This window comes from Pteropus medius, unplaced genomic scaffold (genome assembly GCF_902729225.1).
Source record: "Pteropus medius unplaced genomic scaffold, Ma_sr-lr_union100, whole genome shotgun sequence".
NCBI classification, from domain to species: Eukaryota; Metazoa; Chordata; class Mammalia; order Chiroptera; family Pteropodidae; genus Pteropus; species Pteropus medius.
Genome location: NW_024341893.1, coordinates 1,071,196 through 1,092,134, shown reverse-complemented (window position 1 = coordinate 1,092,134; position 20,939 = coordinate 1,071,196). Strand labels below are relative to the sequence as shown.

General features: G+C 51.0%; 2 protein-coding genes across 2 annotated transcripts; one reads left to right on the top strand and one right to left on the bottom strand.

The window, feature by feature from the left end:
- Window positions 1-5,038: 5,038 nt before the first annotated feature.
- Window positions 5,039-8,258, top strand: NCCRP1 (NCCRP1, F-box associated domain containing). The gene is made up of 6 exons (XM_039854489.1): window positions 5,039-5,406; window positions 5,941-6,003; window positions 6,083-6,134; window positions 6,777-6,872; window positions 7,458-7,596; window positions 7,731-8,258. Exons 1-6 carry the CDS (start codon window positions 5,109-5,111, stop codon window positions 7,869-7,871), a joined length of 789 nt encoding a protein of 262 aa, XP_039710423.1. The 5' UTR covers window positions 5,039-5,108; the 3' UTR covers window positions 7,872-8,258.
- A 988-nt stretch (window positions 8,259-9,246) lies between these two features.
- Window positions 9,247-10,558, bottom strand: SYCN (syncollin). Its single transcript, XM_039855195.1, has 2 exons — window positions 10,164-10,558; window positions 9,247-9,256 (listed from the first exon to the last, which is right to left on the bottom strand). The coding sequence occupies exons 1-2, from the start codon at window positions 10,556-10,558 to the stop codon at window positions 9,247-9,249; spliced, it is 405 nt and encodes a 134-aa protein (XP_039711129.1).
- Between the last annotated feature and the right edge of the window lie 10,381 nt (window positions 10,559-20,939).

Here is a 20,939-nt window from a genome sequence, read left to right as displayed (position 1 = left end):
GTCAAAGGGGGGTTAAAGTCCCCTACTAAGACTGTGTTACTAGTGATCTCTCTGTATTACTATGTCAGTCAATATTTGCTTTATATACTTAGGTGCTCCATTGTTGGGTGCATAAGTGTTCACTGGGGTTTTAATCTCTTGTTGGATTGATTCCATTATCATTATGTAATGTCCTTTGTCTCTTATTATAGTCTTTGTTTTAAAGTCTATTTTGTCTGATGTAAGTATTGTTACCCCAGCTTTTTTTCATTTCCATTTGCACAAAATATCTTTTTCCATCCCTTTACTTTCAATCTGTGTGTGTCTTTCTGTAGACAGAATATATGTAGTTCTTGTCTTCTTATTCATTCAGCTATCCTGTGTCTTTTGATTAGAGTATTTAATCTATTTACATTTAAAGTGAGTATTGATAGGTACAAAGTTATTGCCATTTTACTATTCATATATATTTCTTCTTCCTCCTCCTCCTCCTCCTCCTCCTCCTCCTCCTCCTTCTTCCTTTAACATTTCTTGTAATATTGGATTGGTGGTGATAAATCTCTTTAGCTTTTCTTGTCTGGGGAGCTCTTTATCTCACCTTTAATTTTAATTCATAGCCTTGCTGGGTAGAGTAGTCTTGATTGTAAGTCCTTGCTTTTTATCACTTTGAATATTTCATGTCAATCCCTTCTGGCCTGTAAAGTAGAGAAATCAGCTGGCAGTCTTATGGGAGCTTTCTTGTAGGTAACAAACTGCTTTTCTCTTGCTGCATTTAGGATTTTCCTTTTGTCTTCAACTTTTGGCATTTTAATGATGCTGTGTCTTGGTGTGGGCCTGTTTGGGTTTCATCTTGTTTGAGATTCTCTATTTTTCCTAGACTCATATGTCTATTTTCTTCACCAGGTTAGGGAAGTTTTCAGTCATTATTTCTTCAAATAGGTTCTCAATCCCTTGTTCTCTCTCTTCTCCTTCTGGTGTCCCTATGATGCAAATGTTGTCATGCCTAATGTTGTCCCAGAGGTCCCTTAAACGATCTTCTTCTTCTTTTTTTTTTTTTTTTGTATTCTTTTTTCTTGTTGCTGTTCTGATTGGGTGTTTTTTGCTATTTTGTCTTCCAAATCACTGATTTGATTTTCTGCTTCATCTAATCTACTGTCGATTCCTTCTAGTGTATTCTTCATTTCAGTTATTGTATTCTTTGTTTCTGACTGGTTCTTTTTTATGGTCTCTATATCTTATTTTATGCTCTTTGTCGAAGTTCTCACTGAGATCATCTATTCTTCCCCTAAGGTCATTGAGCATCCTCATCACCAGTGTCTTAAACTCTGTCTGGTAGATTGCTTGCCTCTATTTCATTTAGTTCTTTTTCTGGACTTCTCTCCTGTTCTTTTTTGGGGGACACATTTCTTTGTTTACTAATTTTGGCTGCTTCTCTGTTTGTTTCTATGTATTAGGTAAGTCTGCTATGTCTCTAAGTCTTAGCCAAGTGGCCTTATGTAGTAGGTGCCCTGTGTGGCCCAGTGGCACAGCCTCCTTGATCACCTGTTCTGGGTGCTCCCGGAGTGTGCTTTGTGTGGATTGTGTGTACCCTTTTGTTGTTATTGAGCCTTGATTGCTGTTGGCACATCAGTGGGTGGGATTGACTCTTAGGCTGACTGGCTATGAGGACTGGCCACACCCACAGCATGAGCTGCTGTGTAAGGACTGACCTCATGGAGTAAGATTCCCCTCAGCGGGCTCATGTGCCTGTTGAGACCATCCTTTGGGTGTGCCACTTGTAGGGCTAATCAGGTGGTGCTCCATTGTGGTCTCAAGCCTGGCTCCAGGTGTTGGTTCTGGGGACCCTTGAGAGCAGCTCCCATGTGACCTCCTGAGGCTACGTGGTAGGAACTGCAAACTATCTGCACTTGGTTGCTGCCTGTGCTGGACCTGGAGGCACATGGGAGAGGCCAGGCTGCGAACCGAAGCTGGATGCCACCAGTACTGGGCCTGGGGTAGCTCGGCAAAAGGCCCAAAGCACTCCAAGTTCTGAGGTTCAGCAGCTGAGCCTTGGGTTGTCTGTGAGTCGGGTGACATGGGGTCCCAGGGAGTCACCAGGGTGGGGCAAATCTCAGGTTAATGCCAGCGCTGAGCCTGTGGTTACTCTCGAAAATCTCAGATCACACTGAGGCCAGCGGCAGCCCACCTTGGGCCCACAGCATCCCCCCCATCCCCAGATTTGTTCAAGAAATACTAGTTGCCCCCCACTGAAAGTGACTCCCCTGCTGAGATCTCAGGGGTGGGGCTGGTTGCCTAGCCACAAAACTGCCTCCAGCAATGCAAGAGTCAGGTGGGGCAGGGTCTCCGAGAGTCACCGGGGTGGACATGCTCCTGCTTTTTAACATGTCATGACAGGGGAAGGATGGCTTTTGGGGAAGGGTGCCATGTTGGCCACCCAGGCCTTGGCCTGTTTAGAAAATAGCCTTTCGGAAGTCAAGTCGCCACACTGGGACCTTTTACCAGGTGGAGAGTTTGAGATCTAATGTTGAAAGCCACTTGGCTTTGCAGTGCGTGGTCGTGTTCCTGGATCCCTCAAATTGAGGTAAAAAATGTCTCTCATAGTAGGAACGTGAGGGTGGCGTGCTTCTTAAATTTTAGATTCTGGGGACCCAAGGGACTGAATCGGACTCCTGGGAGGGGGGCTTGAAAAATATACATTTTAAAGAAGCTCCCTGGGTAAATCTGATGTACCTTAAAGTTTGGGAACCTCTGAGTATAGGGACATGGGTGAGAGGGCAGGGCATTCTAGGTGGAAAGAACTTCACGAGCAAAATCCCTGAGATGGGAGAGAACAAGTCCTAGAGGCAGGGACCAGAAATCCAGGGCCTCGAACGTCAGCCAAAGAGCTGGGACTTTTCTCTTGAGGGCACTTGGAAGCCATGGGTGGTTTAAGTGGGAGACCGAGTGGTTGGGTAACAGTACCTCCATTCACAGATCAAAAGCAAGACAGGCAAAGTGACCTCTCCAGGGGAGGTGAAGACCCCCATGGCTGCCGCCTTGAGATGGTGATGTGGAAACCATGGCAGGCTGGGGGCAGGCAAAGGAGGGGTGTTGATCCTTCGGACTCTCCCCTGCCCTTATTTTTAGGTCTTTGTTTCCTGGCCACTCCCTGCCCTGGATTCTGACATGGGGACAGCTCTGATTCCACTCCCCATGCTCCTGCTGTGGCTCTGCCCCTTCTTCCTCCTTCTCCTCTTCCTCCAATGAGGACAGGTGGGCAGGTGGCCAGAAACGGGTGTGGGATTTTCTGCTTGTGGTGGTTTGGGGAGCGTCTCCGGTTGTGCGATTATGCGTGTGTTGTGGGCTCTGTGAATGTTTGGGAATCTCCGGGGACTTCCAGGTGCAGGGGGCCTAGGCTCTGGTATGCCTTAGCTGGTTCGTCCCTTCCCATGGGTCTTCCCCATTCCCCAGGACCCTGGCTAATCCCCAGCTTTCTCAGGATGGGTCACTTCACCTCTCTTGATCTGTGAATGGAGGTACTATTATCAGTTCCCACCTCCTGGAGTGTTGTGAGGTTCAGTGAGTTAAAGACAGATGCTCAATAAATATGACCATTATCTCCTGTCTGCTTCTGAGTGAGCCAGTGTTTCTCCCTGGCAGTGAGCTGAATCCATGTCCCTGTGTATCTCATCCGAGGCTCTGTGTATCCAACTCACCACATACCAGCTGTGCAACCTTTGGTGAGTCACTAGTCTTCTCTGTGCCTCAGTTTCTTCATCTGCAAAATTGGTATAACAATAGTATCTATTTCCTAGGGAGGATGTGGAGATTGAATTAAGTACCCCACCTAAAGAACTCAGGACAATGCCTGGCACACAAGCAGCCCTCAATTACATGAGCATCATCATTGGGGTGTGAGCTCAACTCCCAGTGTCCACAGCTCATGTCTCTCCACGAATCTGGGGCAGGAAGCGCCCGTGGAAGCCCATGGGGTTATCTGGGGCAGTAAGGGACCAGGCCTGTGAGGGCAGTGTCCGTTTCCTCATCTGTGAAACGGGGATAATCACCGCCCTCCACAGGACTGGCGTGCAGACGAGACGGGCTGGAGCGCGGCAGCGTAAAGCTCCGCGTCCGTTTGCTTTATAATAGCACCTTCTTCCTTATCGTCTTAGAAGATAAAGTGAACTTGTAAGCGCTTAGACAAGGGCCTAGCAGGCAGAAAGCACTCTGTAATCTCTGTGGAGCTCTGCGCCTGTGCTTACCTGGACGAGGCGTGGGTTGTGGCACGGGCAGGATGTGGCCGTGGGCATCTGGCTTTACAGGTTTCCCTACCACCGCACTTCCTCCGCACCCAATCTCCTGCCCCCACCATTGCCCCACCCCTTGCTCCAAACTCCCCATGACCTCTGAGAGAGGCTTTGGCAACCTGTGCCACCTGCCCCGACCCCAGGAAGGGGTCGCAGGCCCCTGGAAACCCAGGCAGGATTGCTGCTTCCCTCTGAGCTGCTACCTCCACGTCTTCTTGGGGGTCCCCCATCTCTCTGATTCCTCGTCTCAGACTCTGGGTCTCTTTCTGCCTTTCACCCCCTACCTTGGTTTCTAGAACAAGAAATGTCAGGGCCCCAAGGGTGTGTCCCAGGTGAGGGCAGAGGAGGAAGTAGGAGAAGCAAGACCTCTTCCTTCTACCCTCACCCCCTCTGCTGGTGGGAGGGGGGTCTTCATTAATTAACCTCTTAATCCCCCCAGGCCAGATCTTAATGAGGTAGATGGGCCTGATTAGAGAGCAGGGAGCCCTTGCATTAGCTCGTTTGCCACACCCCTCTCCAGGGTGGGGGCCTGGGTCCATGTCTGGCCCGGGGAAACTGGGGCGGGAGGCCTGGGAAACTGAGGAGCGGCTAGGGGAGGAGGGGGCTGGAGGTCTGGAGGTCCCAGACTCCTGGGACCTAGAAGAGATGACCTGGGCTCCTAAGCCCGAGGGAGGAGGACACTCCGTGTCGTGACTCCTAGGTCTGAGGGAGGAGGGCCTGGGGGCCCAGATCCTCCCCCCAACACACCCTGTCTTAAATGCCAGCTGGAACGGCCCGCCCCCTCTTGCCCCCAGTTAACCCAAGTCCTGCGGAGGAGCCGGGACAGTCGACCCGACCCGACGGATGGAGGAGGTGCAGGCACCACACGCGCTGGGCGGCGAGCCGGAGGCCGGGGAGCCCTCCAGCCCCCAGGAGCCGCCGTCGCCGCCCCCACCGCCGTCGCCGCCGCTGCCCGCAGCCCCCGAGAGCCCCCGGCCCCCCGCGCCGGAGCAGCCGTCCGAGGCCCACGCCCGGCAGCTGCTGCTGGAGGAATGGGGGCCGCGCGGCCGGAGCCTGGCGCTGCCGCCGCGCCTCACCTGGAAGCTGCTCTTCCTGCGGCGGCCGCTGTACCGCAACTTGCTGCGCTCGCCCAACCCCGAAGGTGCGGGCGGCGCGGCCGAGCGGCGGGGCCGCCCGCCCCCCGCTCCGTTTGTTCTTCTTCCCCCGGGAGCCCGTGCGCAGCCCGTGTCTCCCTCCCGTCCGCTTCCTTGTCTCTCGTCTGTTTCTGCTTCTGCCTCTTTGTTTCTGCGTCTTGGCGCCTCTGCCTCCTCGCGTCCCACGCAGCATCTCTGTCTCTGCGTTTCTATGGCATGTGTCTCTGTCTCTCCTTCCCTTTGTCTCTCTCTCTCTCTCCCTCTGCCTTTATTCTGTCTCTTTCTCTTGGCGCTTCTCTTTGTCTCTGATCTCTTCTCACCAGAAGCGCCATCCCCCACCGGGGCATTGTCCCTTTTCCCCCAGGACTTTCTCAGGGCTCTCCCTGGGCCCTGACTCACTCATCCCCGCCGGGCGGGTCTGGCCTGGCAGGGAGAGCACAGATTCCTGCCCCTCCAGCAGAAGAGGGGCGGGGGGCGGCCAGGTAGGGGATGGGAGGGTGTAGACTGGGACAGCTTAAGGCTCCAACACGTGCCCATTTCAGGCATCAACATTTATGAGCCAGCACCCCCTACTGGTCCCACGCAGCGGCCCCTGGAGGCTCTGGGTGAGTGCTTGGTGGCTGGACCCCAGGGGAGGAGGCGGGCCTGGGGAATGGGCACGTTCTAACCTCTTCCACCTGGCAGGGAACTTCCATGGGTGGTACATTAGGACTGAGAAGCTCCCGCACGACCTCAGGTGAGTAGTTAGGGCCTGTGTGACCTGCATTGGCTTCCCTCCTCCAGCCTTTCTTGCTGTGAGACCCGGAGAAACCTACTTTGCCTCTTTGGTCCTCAGTTTCCTGCTCTGGGTTAGTCATCAGAGAGAATGCTTATAAAATACACAGCACAGGGTCTGGCCAAGTCTGGCTTGCACATAGTAGGTGTTCAATAAATAGCAGCTATTATTGTTCCTCGTCTAAACCTCTTTCTTTGGGAGGGGGACAGTCCCCTAAGCCTCCATCTATGTACATGAGACCAAGCCCTGCTTCCGCACAGCGGGCGAGATGGTGTAACTCAGGGGCTCAGAGGCACGCCGGCCCCGGGCCGGGATCTCGGTCCTGTCACTCCTCTGCTGCTTGACCTTGGGCAAGTCACTTCCTTTCTTGAGCCTCGGTTTCCCCACGTGCAACACGGGGTTCTGAATGGATCCCCCTCTGAGAGGATGGTGGGAACTGAGCCTGTAAGCCGCTGAGTGAGTGCTCAGTGCCCATATGTGGGCACCCTGGATATGAGGGTGCTTGGATCAGGGTTTCCTGCTCCCTGGGGTCAGGCCAACCGGGGAGACGCCCGAGAATGGCAGCAGGTCCCAGAGCCCACATCCCTGTGCCCTCTCTCACAGCTGGACGGTGAAGCAGCAGTGTGTGGATCTGCTGGCCGAGGGCCTGTGGGAAGAGCTGCTTGATGACCAGCAGCCAGACATCACCGTCATGGACTGGTACGTGCTTCTGCCCCACCGGGTCACACGCAGGGGCTCCCCAAAAAGCAGGCCTCTCTCCATGCTCCCCTTCGGTCTGAGCTTCCCACCAGGCCCCTCCTGCCCCTCTAGGTGCCAGCCCTGCCACCTCTCCAGCTCCTTCTCTCTGACTCTTCCAGTCTTTGAGACGTGCGGGCCCAAGGCTGTTCCTTCTTTCTTAGATGCTTATCGCTCTCTGTGCTCAGACTAATTCCTCCTTATCCTTATTCTCATCCTTATCCACGGCTCCACCAGGAAGCCTTCCCTGTCACCCCCCCGCTGAGTCAGCTGTGTTATGCTACAGTTCCCCAGACTTTCCCCATCCTGGCCCTGCTGACCATTCTTGATTGTTGCTGCCAGATGACAAGTCTGTCTCCCCCACTGGACTGTGAATCCCGTGAGGGCAGGGCATGGGCTGTCTTGGTCACCGCTGTGTTGCCAGCACCGCTCAGCCCAAGTGCACGGAGAGGGTGCCAGTGAGTGTGTCTTGAATGGCGATTGGGGTCAGAGGTTGGGGTCGCGATGTTCAGGCTGCGGGGGCAGCTAAAGGCCTGGCCCCAACCTCAGGTATGAAGACAGCCGGCTGGACATGTGTGTCTATGAGCTGCACGTCTGGCTACTGGCAGCTGACCGCCGCACGGTCATTGCGCAGCACCATGTGGCCCCCCGGACCTCAAGGAGAGGTCCCCCCAGCTACTGGATCCAGGTGAGACTCCCTACCCTAGCCGCCAAGCCCAGACATGTGTTCGTGTCCCAAGACTTCACAGGGGAAGAAGAGAGGAGAGCAGGGTTTGTGGGTTCCTAATAAGGACTTCTTTCTAACCCTGGGTGCTGCCACAGGTGTCCCACGTATTCCGCCGGTATGGCCCCGGTGTGCGCTTTGTCCACTTCCTGCACAAAACAAAGAACCGGATGGAGCCTGGTGGGCTGCGGCGGACAAGGGTGACTGACTCTTCTGTGTCTGTGCAATTCAGGGAGTGACCAGCTGGCTCGGAGCCTGTTCTGACCCCTTGTTTGATCTATCCACCCCTTGACACCAAACTCAGCACCTCGCTGACCCTTAGATGTCCCTGACCCTTAGATGTTCCTGACCCTCAGCACCTCCCTGACCTTCTGGGACCACCAAGCTCCCTTGGCCCTCCCCTGATGCTCAGTACCACCCTGTTCCTTCGGGACCCCTCAGCTCCTCCTGCCACGGGGTGCCTTGATCCTGCCTGACCTTTGACTTCTCATTTGACATTGTCACCCAAGCTTGAATGTGTGACTCTTTGGCATTTCCCCTGCGCTCTCTGGGCCCAACAGGGCAGCGGCCACTTCTCCCTGAGTCAGTGCTTGACATGGGTGCTCAATAAATCCTTGTTGACTGTATAAATCAATACGCGTGCCCCAGGATGCCGAGTATGTCCCTGATCTTTGCTCCTTGGAATTTCACTGAGGTCGCATCCCACTTACACATCCTCCGATCCTCGATCCTCCGACCCCTCTACCTTTTGCACCTCCCTGGGCCCCTGCTCTCTTCACACATTCCGCATTTATGGCCCCTTAGCATCCCCGCCTTCCTCGGTGCTCACATTTCTTAACTCTCGGAATCTCCCCAAATTCCCCTCCTCCCTCCATTCCCGGGGCATCATTCCCCCAGATCTGTCCCTATACCTTTCCCTCCCCCGAGACACTAATTTCTCTTCTCTCGAATCCAGGTTCCCATCAAGGCCCTCATCCCTGAGGGTGGGAACAGATTGCAAATTCAAATTTGCAGAAATACACAGAATGTCCTCCATGTGTTGGGGAGGGGACAGTTGAAAGTATTTAACAACCTATACGTCCTAGGCTCTGGCCACATCCCACAGCAGACCCTGGTTGTAGCCTGGGGTGGGTCCTTGAGGGCCTCCTGCTGCCCCATGCAGAATCCCGAGTCTGGAGGTCCCTGGCAGGCCAGAACGGCAGGGGGACACTCGGGGAATGGCTGTCTACTGAAAAACGTGGGCAGCGTATCGGTGTTTAACAATCAGCCGGGGTCCCATTGTACGCTATACACACGTCTTGTGGGTATATCTTTGTGCACACCTAAATCCATGACAGAATCTATGATGTGTCCCCATTCACAGCATTGTCCCAGCTGTGGGCTGATCCGGGCCTGACCGCCCTGCTCTCTCCCCTATCCCACCCCGGTCTGTGTGGACTTGGGTCCCAAGCGCAAGGAGATGGCAGACAGGGACAAGTTCACAAGAGCTGTATTGCAGGGAAGGCAGAAAGCTCTCTCCTTTTGGGACTTAGGGCCTTCAGCAGATTCCAGGGACAAAGCCAGGTGAGGGGCATAGCATTTTGTGGAGGCTGGAGATGAGGGACCTCCAAGGCATCAGTAGCACCTGAAACAGAATCAAAACTTATCACCAGGGACTGGCAAGGGCTCAGATATCCAGGATGTGGGAGGTTCTAGAAGCCCGAGATCAGGTGCGGGGCTGGGGCTGGGCTCCGACTTCAGGAGCTAGGTGTCCTAGCCTAGGAGTTTGGGGCTGGGGGCTCCTGGAACTGTTGGGGGGAGAGGAGCCGGTGGGGTGTTTTTAGAGAGTGCTATGGCCAGTGAGCTTGAATACGTAAGTATAGACTGGGCTCAGGGGCCTCCAAAGTTGAGTTCTGGGAGCCCCAGAACCTTAACGGGAGCTCCGGAACTGGTTTCCGGAGCTAAGGCTGATATAGAGGGCCGTGGTGGCTGGAAAACACGAGGGCTAGATAGGGCGTTCCTAGAACTGGGTCTGGGGTCTCGAGGTTAGGGTCAGACTTAGAGCCGGGGAGATACCAAGAAGGTCAGGGAGCGCTGAGATTTGATGGCTTGGGGTGGGGAGGTGGAGAGGGACTGGCTCTGGTTCTGGGTCTCCAAGGCAAGGGGCTGATGGCTCCCTCCCCAAGCTGAGCTTAGCAACTCCAGAATCCTAGACCCTCTGGATGAGTGACAGGGGAGTGGAGTAGGCAGGTGGGGTTGAGGGAAGGTTGGAGAAGGGGTGCCCGGAATGGAGGGGGGGGATCGCTACTGGTATGGGAATCCAGCCCTGGGTCTGAGAGAAGAGAGAGATCCGAGAGGCATGGGCTTGGGGTAGGGGGTGCGGGGGAGGAAGGGAACCTTTAGGACTGATTCTAGGGACTCCTCATTGGGGTCAGGAGCTCGGGGGTCAGGACAAACACGGAGGCTGGGGCCCGGGGTGGAGCTGGGGCCTGGGCCCCGGGCTTGGAGCTCTAGACGCGAATGTGCGCTCAGAGGCGCGGGCAGGAGGGCACCTGCAGTAGATGGAGGAGATGGCGTTGGACCAGTCGCCAAAGATGCCCCTGCGGTACTCTTCGAGGCGCGGGTAGGTGCCGGCCGAGAACTTGCGCGTCTTGCCGCCCTTGCCGCGGCGGGACCACACGGTGACCTCACAGCGCTGGGCCACCACGAGCGAGGAGATGACGTTCGTCCAGCCGGAGGGCAGGTAGGGCAGGTCGGCGCCCGGCTCCACCGCCAGCTCGGCGCCCCTGCAGCAGTTCTCATAGTAGGGGTCGCTCTTGTCGTAGAACTTGGCGCAGATCCGCGTCCCGTTGGAGCTCTTGAGGTCAGCGGCCGCGGGGCAGGCGCCTCGGATGCCAGGGACGGCGGCCAGGACCAGGGCCAGCAGCACGGGGCACAGTGGGGACATGGTGGCGCTGACCCTAAGGCTCCACCGCCAGGGCTTTTATGCTCCTGACCGTGGGAAGGGAGAAGCTGTGAGATAAGGAGCTGGGGAGGGAGGGAGAGGGCGCCCCCTCCCCCAGGAGCCGGGAGACCTTCATAGCCCAGACTGGAAACCCACAACTGATAAATACAAGATAGACGTATTTGTATAAAACTCAGCAACCTAAGATTTTATGTGGCAAACAGCATTGTGAAGGAAGTCAATGAACAGGACTTAACAGGACTGGAGGACGAGTCACTTGCAACACAGAAGATAACATAAAGTTGATAGGTATAAATAAGTAGTAAGAGCTTTTAAAAATCAAGGGAGTGTAACCAGCACCAGCACCCCTCCTCCCCCCGCCTCCCCTCCCCCCCAAACACACATAGGAGCACAGAAGGAGAGGCTGAGGGAGGGGAAGGGGAGGCGGGCCTCCAGGATGGACAGGTCCCAAGACCTTGAGAAAGGAGAGGCTGGGAATAAGGAGAGGCCTTGGAGGGGAACTGGTGGAGAGGGGCACATGACATAAGGAGAAGCCTCGCTCTCACCCCTCCCCTCTGGGGCAGGAGATCTTCTTAACGGAAAGTGGGGGGCCCAGAATCTGTAAACTATGAGATGGACCTATTTGCATTAACACTTAAAAACCATTGCAAAGCAATGTACAAAAGGCTCGGGGAAAGTAGCTGTAGTATACAAAGAATGATTACAAACTGACAAGAAGCGATCAAACACCCTCCCCCGCCCCAACCCCTCACTGGTGGGTAAGCCTAGGAGCGAGAGGGAGAGGGAAGAGGAGGTCGCCACCCCTCACCACCGCTCCCTAGGAGCCAGGAGATTTCCCACAAGGTTGAAAATCTTGTATCTATAAAATAAAGAGGATCTATTGAAATATATAAAACTTTAAAACTTCTGTATAGCAAAAACAAACAAACGAAACCTAGTCCGGGGATAAACAGACAATGCTTGTAACATACAATGAGCGCTCACCCATCAGCAAGCAGAAATGACACAAGCCAAAAGAAAAATTAGGGAGCAGCACAGGAAGGAGAGGGAGGCTGGGATCTCAGGGTGCGACAGGGCCCGGGGCACCTGGGAACCTGGCTAAGGCCCTTCAGAGGCTATTCGGAGTTCCTGGACTCCTGCCAGACAGGTACAAGGTCAAGAGTGTGGACCAGCTGCTCAGACAGACAACAACAGTTCAAGTCTGTGGCTCTGTGGGTGAGTCCAAGTCTGAGCCAACGTTTCCTCAACTGTAAAGTGGGTAACATCTCTTCCTACACTATAGAATTGCTGTGAAGATTATAAAGGATGATAGAAAGTGCGAGGCTTAAAGGAACAAGCTACGCATCCAGGCTGCCGGAACCGAGTCCCAGCTCCTCCATGAGCTGGTGCACATGCTTTCACCGCTGGGCCTCATGGAGACCACGGTGGCACCCGCCTCAGAACGCTGGCATGAGAGTGAATGGAGTGACCCCCATAACAGCACTCCCAGTAAGGCCCTCAATAAGTGCCATCGGAGAATTTGCCATTGCTGTTATTTTGAAAGCCCTGAGCACAGTGCCTGGCACACAGTAGGGGCTCAATAAATGTAAATAGGCACAACACAACACTGACAACGATCTGCCATTATCCATGGTCACTTAGCTGACGCTACTCCCTACTGGTCCCTCAGACGCTGTCCTCCATTTTGACCAGGGTATTGGCAGTGGTTAAGCACCAAGGGCTGGAAACGCAGGAGCGGGTTCGAATTTTGACTGTCACCTTGCTAAGTGACCTCGCTTACTGTAACCTTGGGCAAATGAACTTACCTCTCTGAGCTTCAGTTTCCTCTTAACTTCAATGGGATCATAGACTATTATAATAGAAAATAACATAAATTAACTTTATATTATGAAGTAACTTAGAACTCATATTCATAAACATGAACAATCCACATAATTGTTTTTTATAAATATAATACAAATACTTAACATATAATATTGAATAAAATAACAGCAGAAATATAAAGTGCGAAGTATAGCGCCCAACACATGATAGGTGCTCAATAAATAAGACCTACTATGGACTATTCATATAATGATTCTGAAATCCTGGACCCTGGCTTGGCCCTGCCCCAGACTAGACCTGGATCCTTCTCCCTCCTTTCTTCCCATGACCCCACGAAATCTAATCTCCAGCCGCTAACTTCCCAGCCAGCCTCCTTGATCTCAGTGCCACAGAGCCCCCACCCTCTCAGCTCCGCAAGGGCCCGACTCTGGGACTGAGACAGGTAAGTGTAACACACTTGGATGCAGTCACCTCCTAGGAGGCCAAGAGCTTCAGACGTGGACGGCGACATGGGACATAGAGACCCTAAGAGGGAAGCAGACCCAGGGACAGGAACACACGACCCACCGGGCCACAGGACGCAGCACACAGCCAGCGTCAGAGAGAACCCACAGAGATCATAGCATTCTCAATCCAGGGACACACACACGGGCAGGGAGGAGGGGACCCCCTTCACACAGTCGGCCACTGATGGTCACTGAATCTCAGTGAATTCTAGAGAACTGTACCCACTGAGTGTAGACACATGCTTGATACACAGTCCCAGAAAAATACAGTCCCACACAATGTGTCCCCAACAGAATCACACACCTACCATGACCAACAAGCCCCTGGCCCTCGACCACTTCCACCCTACACCCTACAAACCCTCAAACTCAGAGACTCACTGACACACCTGTGTGAGCGCACACACGGCATCTTCATCCAGAGACAATTTCCTCACTGTTTATTAACACAAACTGGACAGATAGTCGAAAAATAAGTATCTCATTGCACATTTTGTTTTCTTCAATTGGAAGAATGTCTTGCCTTTGAGAAGCCCATGAGCCCCTGAGAAAGTCAGATGGTAAATCAATAATTCGAACACAATGCGAAGAGTTATAACAAGTACTGCAAAGGACTCTGGGAATGCAGTAAGAAGAATAACAGGGTTTTTTTAATCCACTGATATATTTCGATGCATATAATAAAAAAATCCTCCTTTTCAGATCTCACAACCTTGATTGGATATTTTTCAAACGGAAATTGCCACTAGAAGAAAAAAGAAAGTATGAGTCTCAATCAGGGTATTCGAACATAACATTATCGGTGGCACATGGTTTAAATGAAAATGTGAAGTCTGTTGCATAAATACAGGAAAATATTCAGATAGGTACTTAAGTTCACACTGGAGCATCAGAACTCATTAATTACACTTCTGTAAAGATGCCACTGAATGGGATTATATTTCTCAAGGGCTAATATGACCCTCCAAAGCAGCCATGACCGTGTGATTTGGAAACAATGGTTCTCAAAGTACAATCCCTCCACAGACAGCATCAGCGTCCCTTGGGGACTTGTTAAAATTACAAATTCTCAGACCTACCCCAGTCCTACTGAATCAGAAATTCTAAGGGTGGAAACCCAACAACCTGAGTTTTTACACGCCCTCCTGGTGATTCTGATGCACTCGAGCTTGCAAACCTCCAAGGCTTCATATGTCACTAGCTATTTATTACACCTAGAATTTCCTGCATTGATACCTTAATTTTCTCAGCTCATATAAAGCTTATTTCATATAATTTTTGCAATTAAAAAAAAATTCATGAGCAAAAGAAAGAGGGACCTCCCTGGGGGTCCCAGGTGGAACCTCAAGAGACAGTGCCTGGAACCCAAATGACCAGAATGAACTTGAACTTCTCCAACACAGAAGCTAGGTCAGTCATTATCTAACTTTAGGACAGAGCTGGAGACAGTTTTCTCAAATACACCTGCCCCGGGTGAGGAGCCTTGTTTCCAAGTCTCCTTGGGTCCCAGGGCCCCCTCGAGATCCAGGTCAGAGCTACTCAACATTCACTGTGCCGCAGGTCATTTGGGGGTGGGAGTGGGGATGGTGGGAGGGTGGGAGAGGGTCTTGTTAAAATACAGATCCCGATTCAGCAGGACTGGGTAGGATTCAGGCTCTGCATTTACTACATGCTCACAGGTGATGCCAGGATGCTGGGGGCCGTTGAGTAAGCGACTCTTCACAGACTGGCATCCCAGTGGAGACAGAGCAAGAATACAGCTCCGAATCGAGAACCTGCCACCAGGAGGGCATCGCAGGAATTCAGAGGTCAGTAATGCCGAGGGGGACGCAGAGGAGTGGTTGAGACTGCAAGAGAAACGCAAATAAACTTCAGAAGGAAGGCTGTGGAGGCAGCGGAGTCTGCAGCTCTTAGGGGCTGGAATAACTTTGGCCCAAGTGTCCTTGCGAGTGGGCGGTGGAAACCCTAAGCTAAACCCGAGAGAGGGGGCAGGGTTTCTCGGGCAGCCCGACGGGTTCGGGGAGCCTCGCAAGGTGGCGCCATAGCACAGCGATTCGTCCAGCAGGCTTGGGAGAGCAGGACCCCGGGTTCAAATCTCATCTTTGCCGTTTATGCGCTCTGTGAACTTGGGCAGGTTACCAAATCTCTGTGAACTTCAGCTCCCTCGTATGTGAAGTGGGGATAATGCACTCAAAAGGTAGTTGTGGATTCTGGCTCTGAGTCTTGTAAGGGACATTTGTTTCCTTTCTTATTGCTTATATTGGTCACTGATACATTCTCTTTTTTTCTTTTATCAGTTTTAAGATAAATTGCAACAGTTTGATTAGTCTTTTCAAATTACTGACGACGACCGACATTTAGCTTTGTAGATCCTCTATTGTATATTTTTCTTTAATTTGATCTTATTTTATTAATAATAATACACAGCATTAGTTTCTATTGTGCCTTTGGTTTTTATTCTTTCTTTCGTTTTACTTTGAGTCTATTGTGCTGTTCTTCTCCTAACATTTGAGATGGTGTTTAACCTGCTAATTTTCAGCCTTTTTTCTTGTCCCACATTTGTCTTTAAGGATTTTCACTTCCTTTGTAGGAGCGTTGTGTGGCTCACATAAGATAATAAACGTAGCATGCTGAGTTCGTGTCAGGCACGCAGGAAGTGCTCAGTATGTTAACTATGAATGTCGGTGTTGATTTTGATTATTATTAATCAAGGGCCTTAACGACACAGAAAGAATTGGGGGGAGAAGCCTCGATCGATTATGCATTGGTTTCCTATTGCTACCATGACAAACAATTTCAAACTCAGTGGTTTAAAACAGCACAGATTTATTATCTGAAAGGGCTGGAGGTCAGAAGTCCAAGATGAGTGTCACTGGGCTAACATCGGGGTGTCGGCAGGGCTGCATTCCTTCTGGAAGCTCCAGGGGACAATCCGTTTTCCTCCCATTTTCTAGTTTCCAGAGGCTATTTGCATTCCTTGACTCTGGGCCCTTCCTTCTTCAAAGCCAGCAAATTAGCAACTTCAAATCTCTCTCTGCCCTGACCTCCTGTCCTGCCCACGCTTCCACTTTAAAGGACTGGACTCACCCAGATAACCCAGGATAATTTCCTTATTTAAGGACAGCTGATCCACAGCTTCTATTCCATCTGCAACCTTAATACCCCCTTGCCATGCGACATCATATTCACAGGGACCGGGGATTAGGACTTGCAAGTCTTTAGGGGGGGGGTCATTATTCTGCCTATCACAAATTACTATTGAGGTTTATTGGGAATGAGGAGTTACTCGTCTCTCTTATATGAAGAGAGGTGGATGCCCGAGCTGTCTGGGGCTCCAGAGTTGTAATGGGCCAAACTCCTTCTGTATCATTACTCCATCATCCACATGTGGCTTCCTCTTCATGGCCCACGATGATTGCTTGACCTCCATCCTTCACATCCACATCCCAGACAACAGCTGAAGAATAGGAAGAATGGACAGAAGAAGGGGATGCCTTACTCTTTAAGAGCCCTTCTCAGAAGTGCCACATGATACTACTGCCTACATCAAACTTAGCTACAGGTGGCACACGATGCCACAAGAATCTGAGTCTTGACTTAGGTTAGCCAGCTACCTGGTGAAAAGTCAAGTCTACGACTTGGGTGCCATGAAGCTCAGGTGAGAGGCAGGTGGAGGGATGACACAGATATATCCGGGGTGGGGTGGGGGTATGGTAAGAGAGAAGGTTGTCTATGGGAGGCTGATAATGACCTCCAAAGATAGCCAGGTCCTAATCACGGGACCTGTGTATATGAGCTTGTTTGGCAAATGAGACTTTGCAGATGTAATTGAGTGAAGGATCTTGAGATGGGGAGATTGTCCTGGATTATCTGGGTGAACCCTAAATGGAAATGCATGTCCTCATAAGAGGGAGTCCAAGGGAGATTTGCCTACAGAGGAGAAGGAGATGTGATAATGGAAGCAGCGATCGGAGTGGTGTGCTTCCAAGACGGAGGAAGGGGCCACGAGCCCAGAAACACAGGTGGCCACTAGAAGCTGAAAAAGGCCAGGACGCCGATTCTTCCCTGTATCCTCCCTAAAGAATCAGCCGTGCCGACGCCTTGATGTTCACCCTTGAAGACTCGTTTGGGCCTTCCAACCTCCAGAACTTTAAGAGAATATATCTGTGTTGTCGTAACCCACTGCGTTTGTGGTAATCTGTTACAGCAGCCATAGGGAATGAAGAATATGACTTTACCCTAAAACTTCCCACATTCCCTAGGAGATGTGACTGGTTTAGGAGATTTCCCTGAGAAATTAGGTGTTAGCTGAAGTCTTCCAGAGAACCGAAGTGATTATGGATCCAGCAATTCTACTTCTGGGTATTTACTCCCCCCAAAAGAAAGCACTAGTTCGAAAAGATATCTGCACCCCCATGTTCATTGCAGCATTATTTACAATAGCCAAGATATGGAAACGACCTAAGTGTTTATCGATGGATGACTGGATAGAGAAGATGTGGTACATATATTTAATAGAATACTATTCATCCATAAAAAAGAATAAAATCTCACCATAGGCAACAACATGAGTGGACCTTGAGGGGCTTATGCTAAGTGAAATGAGTCAGACAGACAAAGACAAATACTGTACGATCTCGCTTATATGTGGAATTTAACAAACAAAAATGAGCAAACAAATAAAAATCACACTCATACATACAGACAACAGATTGGTGAGGGGTGGGAAGAATGAATGAAGGGGGCCAAAAGGTACAAATTTCCAGTTATAAAATAAATAGATCCTGGGGGTCCCACGTACAGCATGGTGATCATAGTTAATACTGTATTAGATATTTAAAGGTTGCTAAGAGAATGGATCTTAAAAATGCTAACCACAAGACAAAATTTTTTTGTAACTATGTGTGGTGATGGATGTTAACTAGACTTATTGTGATGATCATTTTGCAACATATACAAATATTAAATCATTACGTGGTACACTTGAAACTAATATAATGTTGTATGTCAATTATATCTCAATTTAAAAAGGTGATTATGGAGAACTGGAGGAGGAGACTTCCAGAAGGCAAGGGATGGATTAGATTGACTGGTGTCGTCACACTCAAAAGTGGTAATGGTAATAGTAGTAAAAACAATGTTAGTAGTAATAATCAAAGTAATACCAAGAACAGCTACCACTTTTTGAGCCCTTAATATGTGCTGGATTCTCTGCCAAGGGGCTTACGTGCACATTCCCATTTACTCTTCAGGGACACACAATGGGACAGTGACAATGAGCCTGTCGGTTAGGACAGGCTGCATTTTGCTGCAATAACAAACAGCTCTCCGCGGCTTAAACCCACAGAGGTTGATCTCTTTCTCATACCACATGCTCATCACAGGTCCATCTGGGGCTCTGCTTGTCCTTGTCCTCACTCAGGGTGACAGAACAGCCAAAACCTGGATCATTGTCAATCTCTGGTCATGGGCACAAGCAGGTGAAGCCTGCACTGGCCCTTAAAGCATTGACCCGGAAGTGACACATGTCATGCCACTCACATTTGTGGGGGGACGGGACAAGTGCAAACTTTACGAAGTAGATAAAAAACATTGCCCTTATAGAAACTGCATTCCAGTTGGTGAGACAGGCAATAAATAAAATAAAATAAGTGAAATGATTGAATGCCACGCAGAGGTACATGCTATGAAGGGGAGCGAAGTGGGAAAGGAGGGTGGAGTGGGGCAGGCGCGATTCTGAGCGGAGGGGCCACGGAGGCCTCAGGAAGGAGCATCTGAGCAGAGACTGGAGATGGGGAAGGAGGGGGTCATGGCGACACCGGGGCAAGCCCTCCAGGCAGCGCAACGGCCAGTTCAAAGGAAAGTCTGAGGAATGGCAAAGAGTGTGTGTATCCGGAGTGGAGAGGTGGGAGGAGAGGGGAAGAGATGGGGTCAGAGAGGTCACAGGGGGAGGTCATGGGAGCCTTATATATGGACTTTGGCCTTTGCCCTGACTGAGATGGTGGCAAGAGAGGGCTCTGAGCATGGGAGGAACCTGACTTGGCTCAGGTTTTCACAAGGTCCCTCTGGCTGTGTGTGGGGAACAGACTGGAGGCTTCAGGGCAGGAGTGGGGAGCCCAGGGAAGAGGTTCCTGCCATGGTCCAGGTAGGACAGGGTGGACAGGACCAGGGTGGGGCAGTGGACAGGACCAGGGTGGGGCAGTGGACAGGGTGAGAAATGGTCAGATTCAGCATGTATTTGGAGACCTGAAGAGAAGAAAAAGGCTGACTATGAAGGGACTCCGCCTCTCTGACGGCTTTGAGCTGGGACATCAGTCTTCTGCGGCCTTTAGACTCCAACTGAAACATTGACTCCTTGGGTCTTGAGCCTTCTCGTGTTCAGACTGGAGCTTACAGCATGGGCTCCCCTCGCTCTCAGGCCTTTGGACGTGGGCCAGACCAGCCCGTTGGCGATCCTGGTCTCCGGCCCCGCCGGCTTAGCCTCGGAACTGCATGGACCAATTCCTCATCATCCAGTTCTCTCTCTCATACAGATAGATACGTGATAGATCAATATAGATATGTAGACATATCTCCTGTTGGTTCTGTTTCTCTGGAGGCAGAGAAATGGGCCTGTAGCTAGAAGGGATGTGGGGTTGAGATCAAATTTCTTTAACAGAAAGTATAGAAATACACGGAGGAAAATTACGATGAAAAAAGAAGAGGGAGAATTGTGTAGGGTGCTCTTGCGTGAGAAAGGGGTGGGATTCGGGGTCCTAGTAAAGAAGTCAGACTTAGAAAGGAGGACGCAGCGTGTCTAGGCCCAGGTGCTGGTGGGTGAGCAGATGTGGTCATGGAAACACGTGGGATTTCTCTTCTATTGCTTCTGTGTTTTCAGTGGAAGAAGCAAAGCCATCCGTGAGAGTGGGCATGGGGGAGGGGGAGTTGGAGGTTCAGGGAGAGGGGAGACAATATGAAATAGCTGTTGAAGGGATATAACAGACAATGGAGGCCCAAAAGAACCTCAGTTTTGATTTTTAAAAAAATCTGTCCTCTTTGCTGTGAGCCTCCGGGGGAAATGGGCCTCAGCCTCACTCCATGAAGCAGGCCAGGCCATCTCTGGCCGAGCCCCTCCCAGTTGCCCCATATCCCTTGCCAGTGAATCATCTAGGTTGAGACACAGGACGCAGTTCTGACCAATGTGACCATCATTCATTTTTTTCAATGAATCTTGACTGAGCACTGACTGTGTGCTGGGGGCACTGTTTTGGGTGCCGGGGATACAGAGGTGAACAACAAACAAGAATCTCTGCCTTGTTGGAGCTTATGTTCTAGCAGAGAAAGAGACAGGTAACAAACAACAATATAAACAAGCAAATGTTTGCTATGTTAGAAGGTGTTAGGTGCTATGAGGGAAAAGTGGAGCGGGGTAAGAGATATGAGGGGATGAGGGGGCTGCCATCGTTAGTGAGACGTTAGTGTGGGCTTAAAGGGAAGTCTGCTAGGGGGGTCCTGGGAAAAGTTTTCCTCAGTGGAAAAAAAAAAAAAAGACACATGGTGAGATGCTGTTTCTTTTCTTTCTCTGGACATTGCCAGATGATGTAATGTCTGGAAGTGCGGAAGCCACTTTGTGACCATGAGGAGATCCAACTTGAGGATGAGGCTGAAATGCTGAGGACAGCCGGACTGAAAAATGGGAAGAATCTGGACTATCGATAACGTGAGTGTGATTTCCTGAATTAGCCAACTCCTGATCTATCTTACCCTCAGGCTTCTTATTCTATAGGATTACAAATTCCTGATTGTTTAAGCGAGTTGAATTGGGGTTTTCCATTTCTTAAGGAGAAAAAAAATTCCTGTTATACGTATGTGCATTTCGAACACGATAGGACACTTCTGTTTGTTCTACAACCATATATGATGCGACAATATTTTATTTGAAAAATAAGAAACAATCCGTAAGTGCCGACGATGTTAACAGGGTCCCAGGAACGCAAGAAACCACCCTGCTCTCGCGGACGGTGGGGCACGGAACTGGAGAGCAGCTCCCTGGT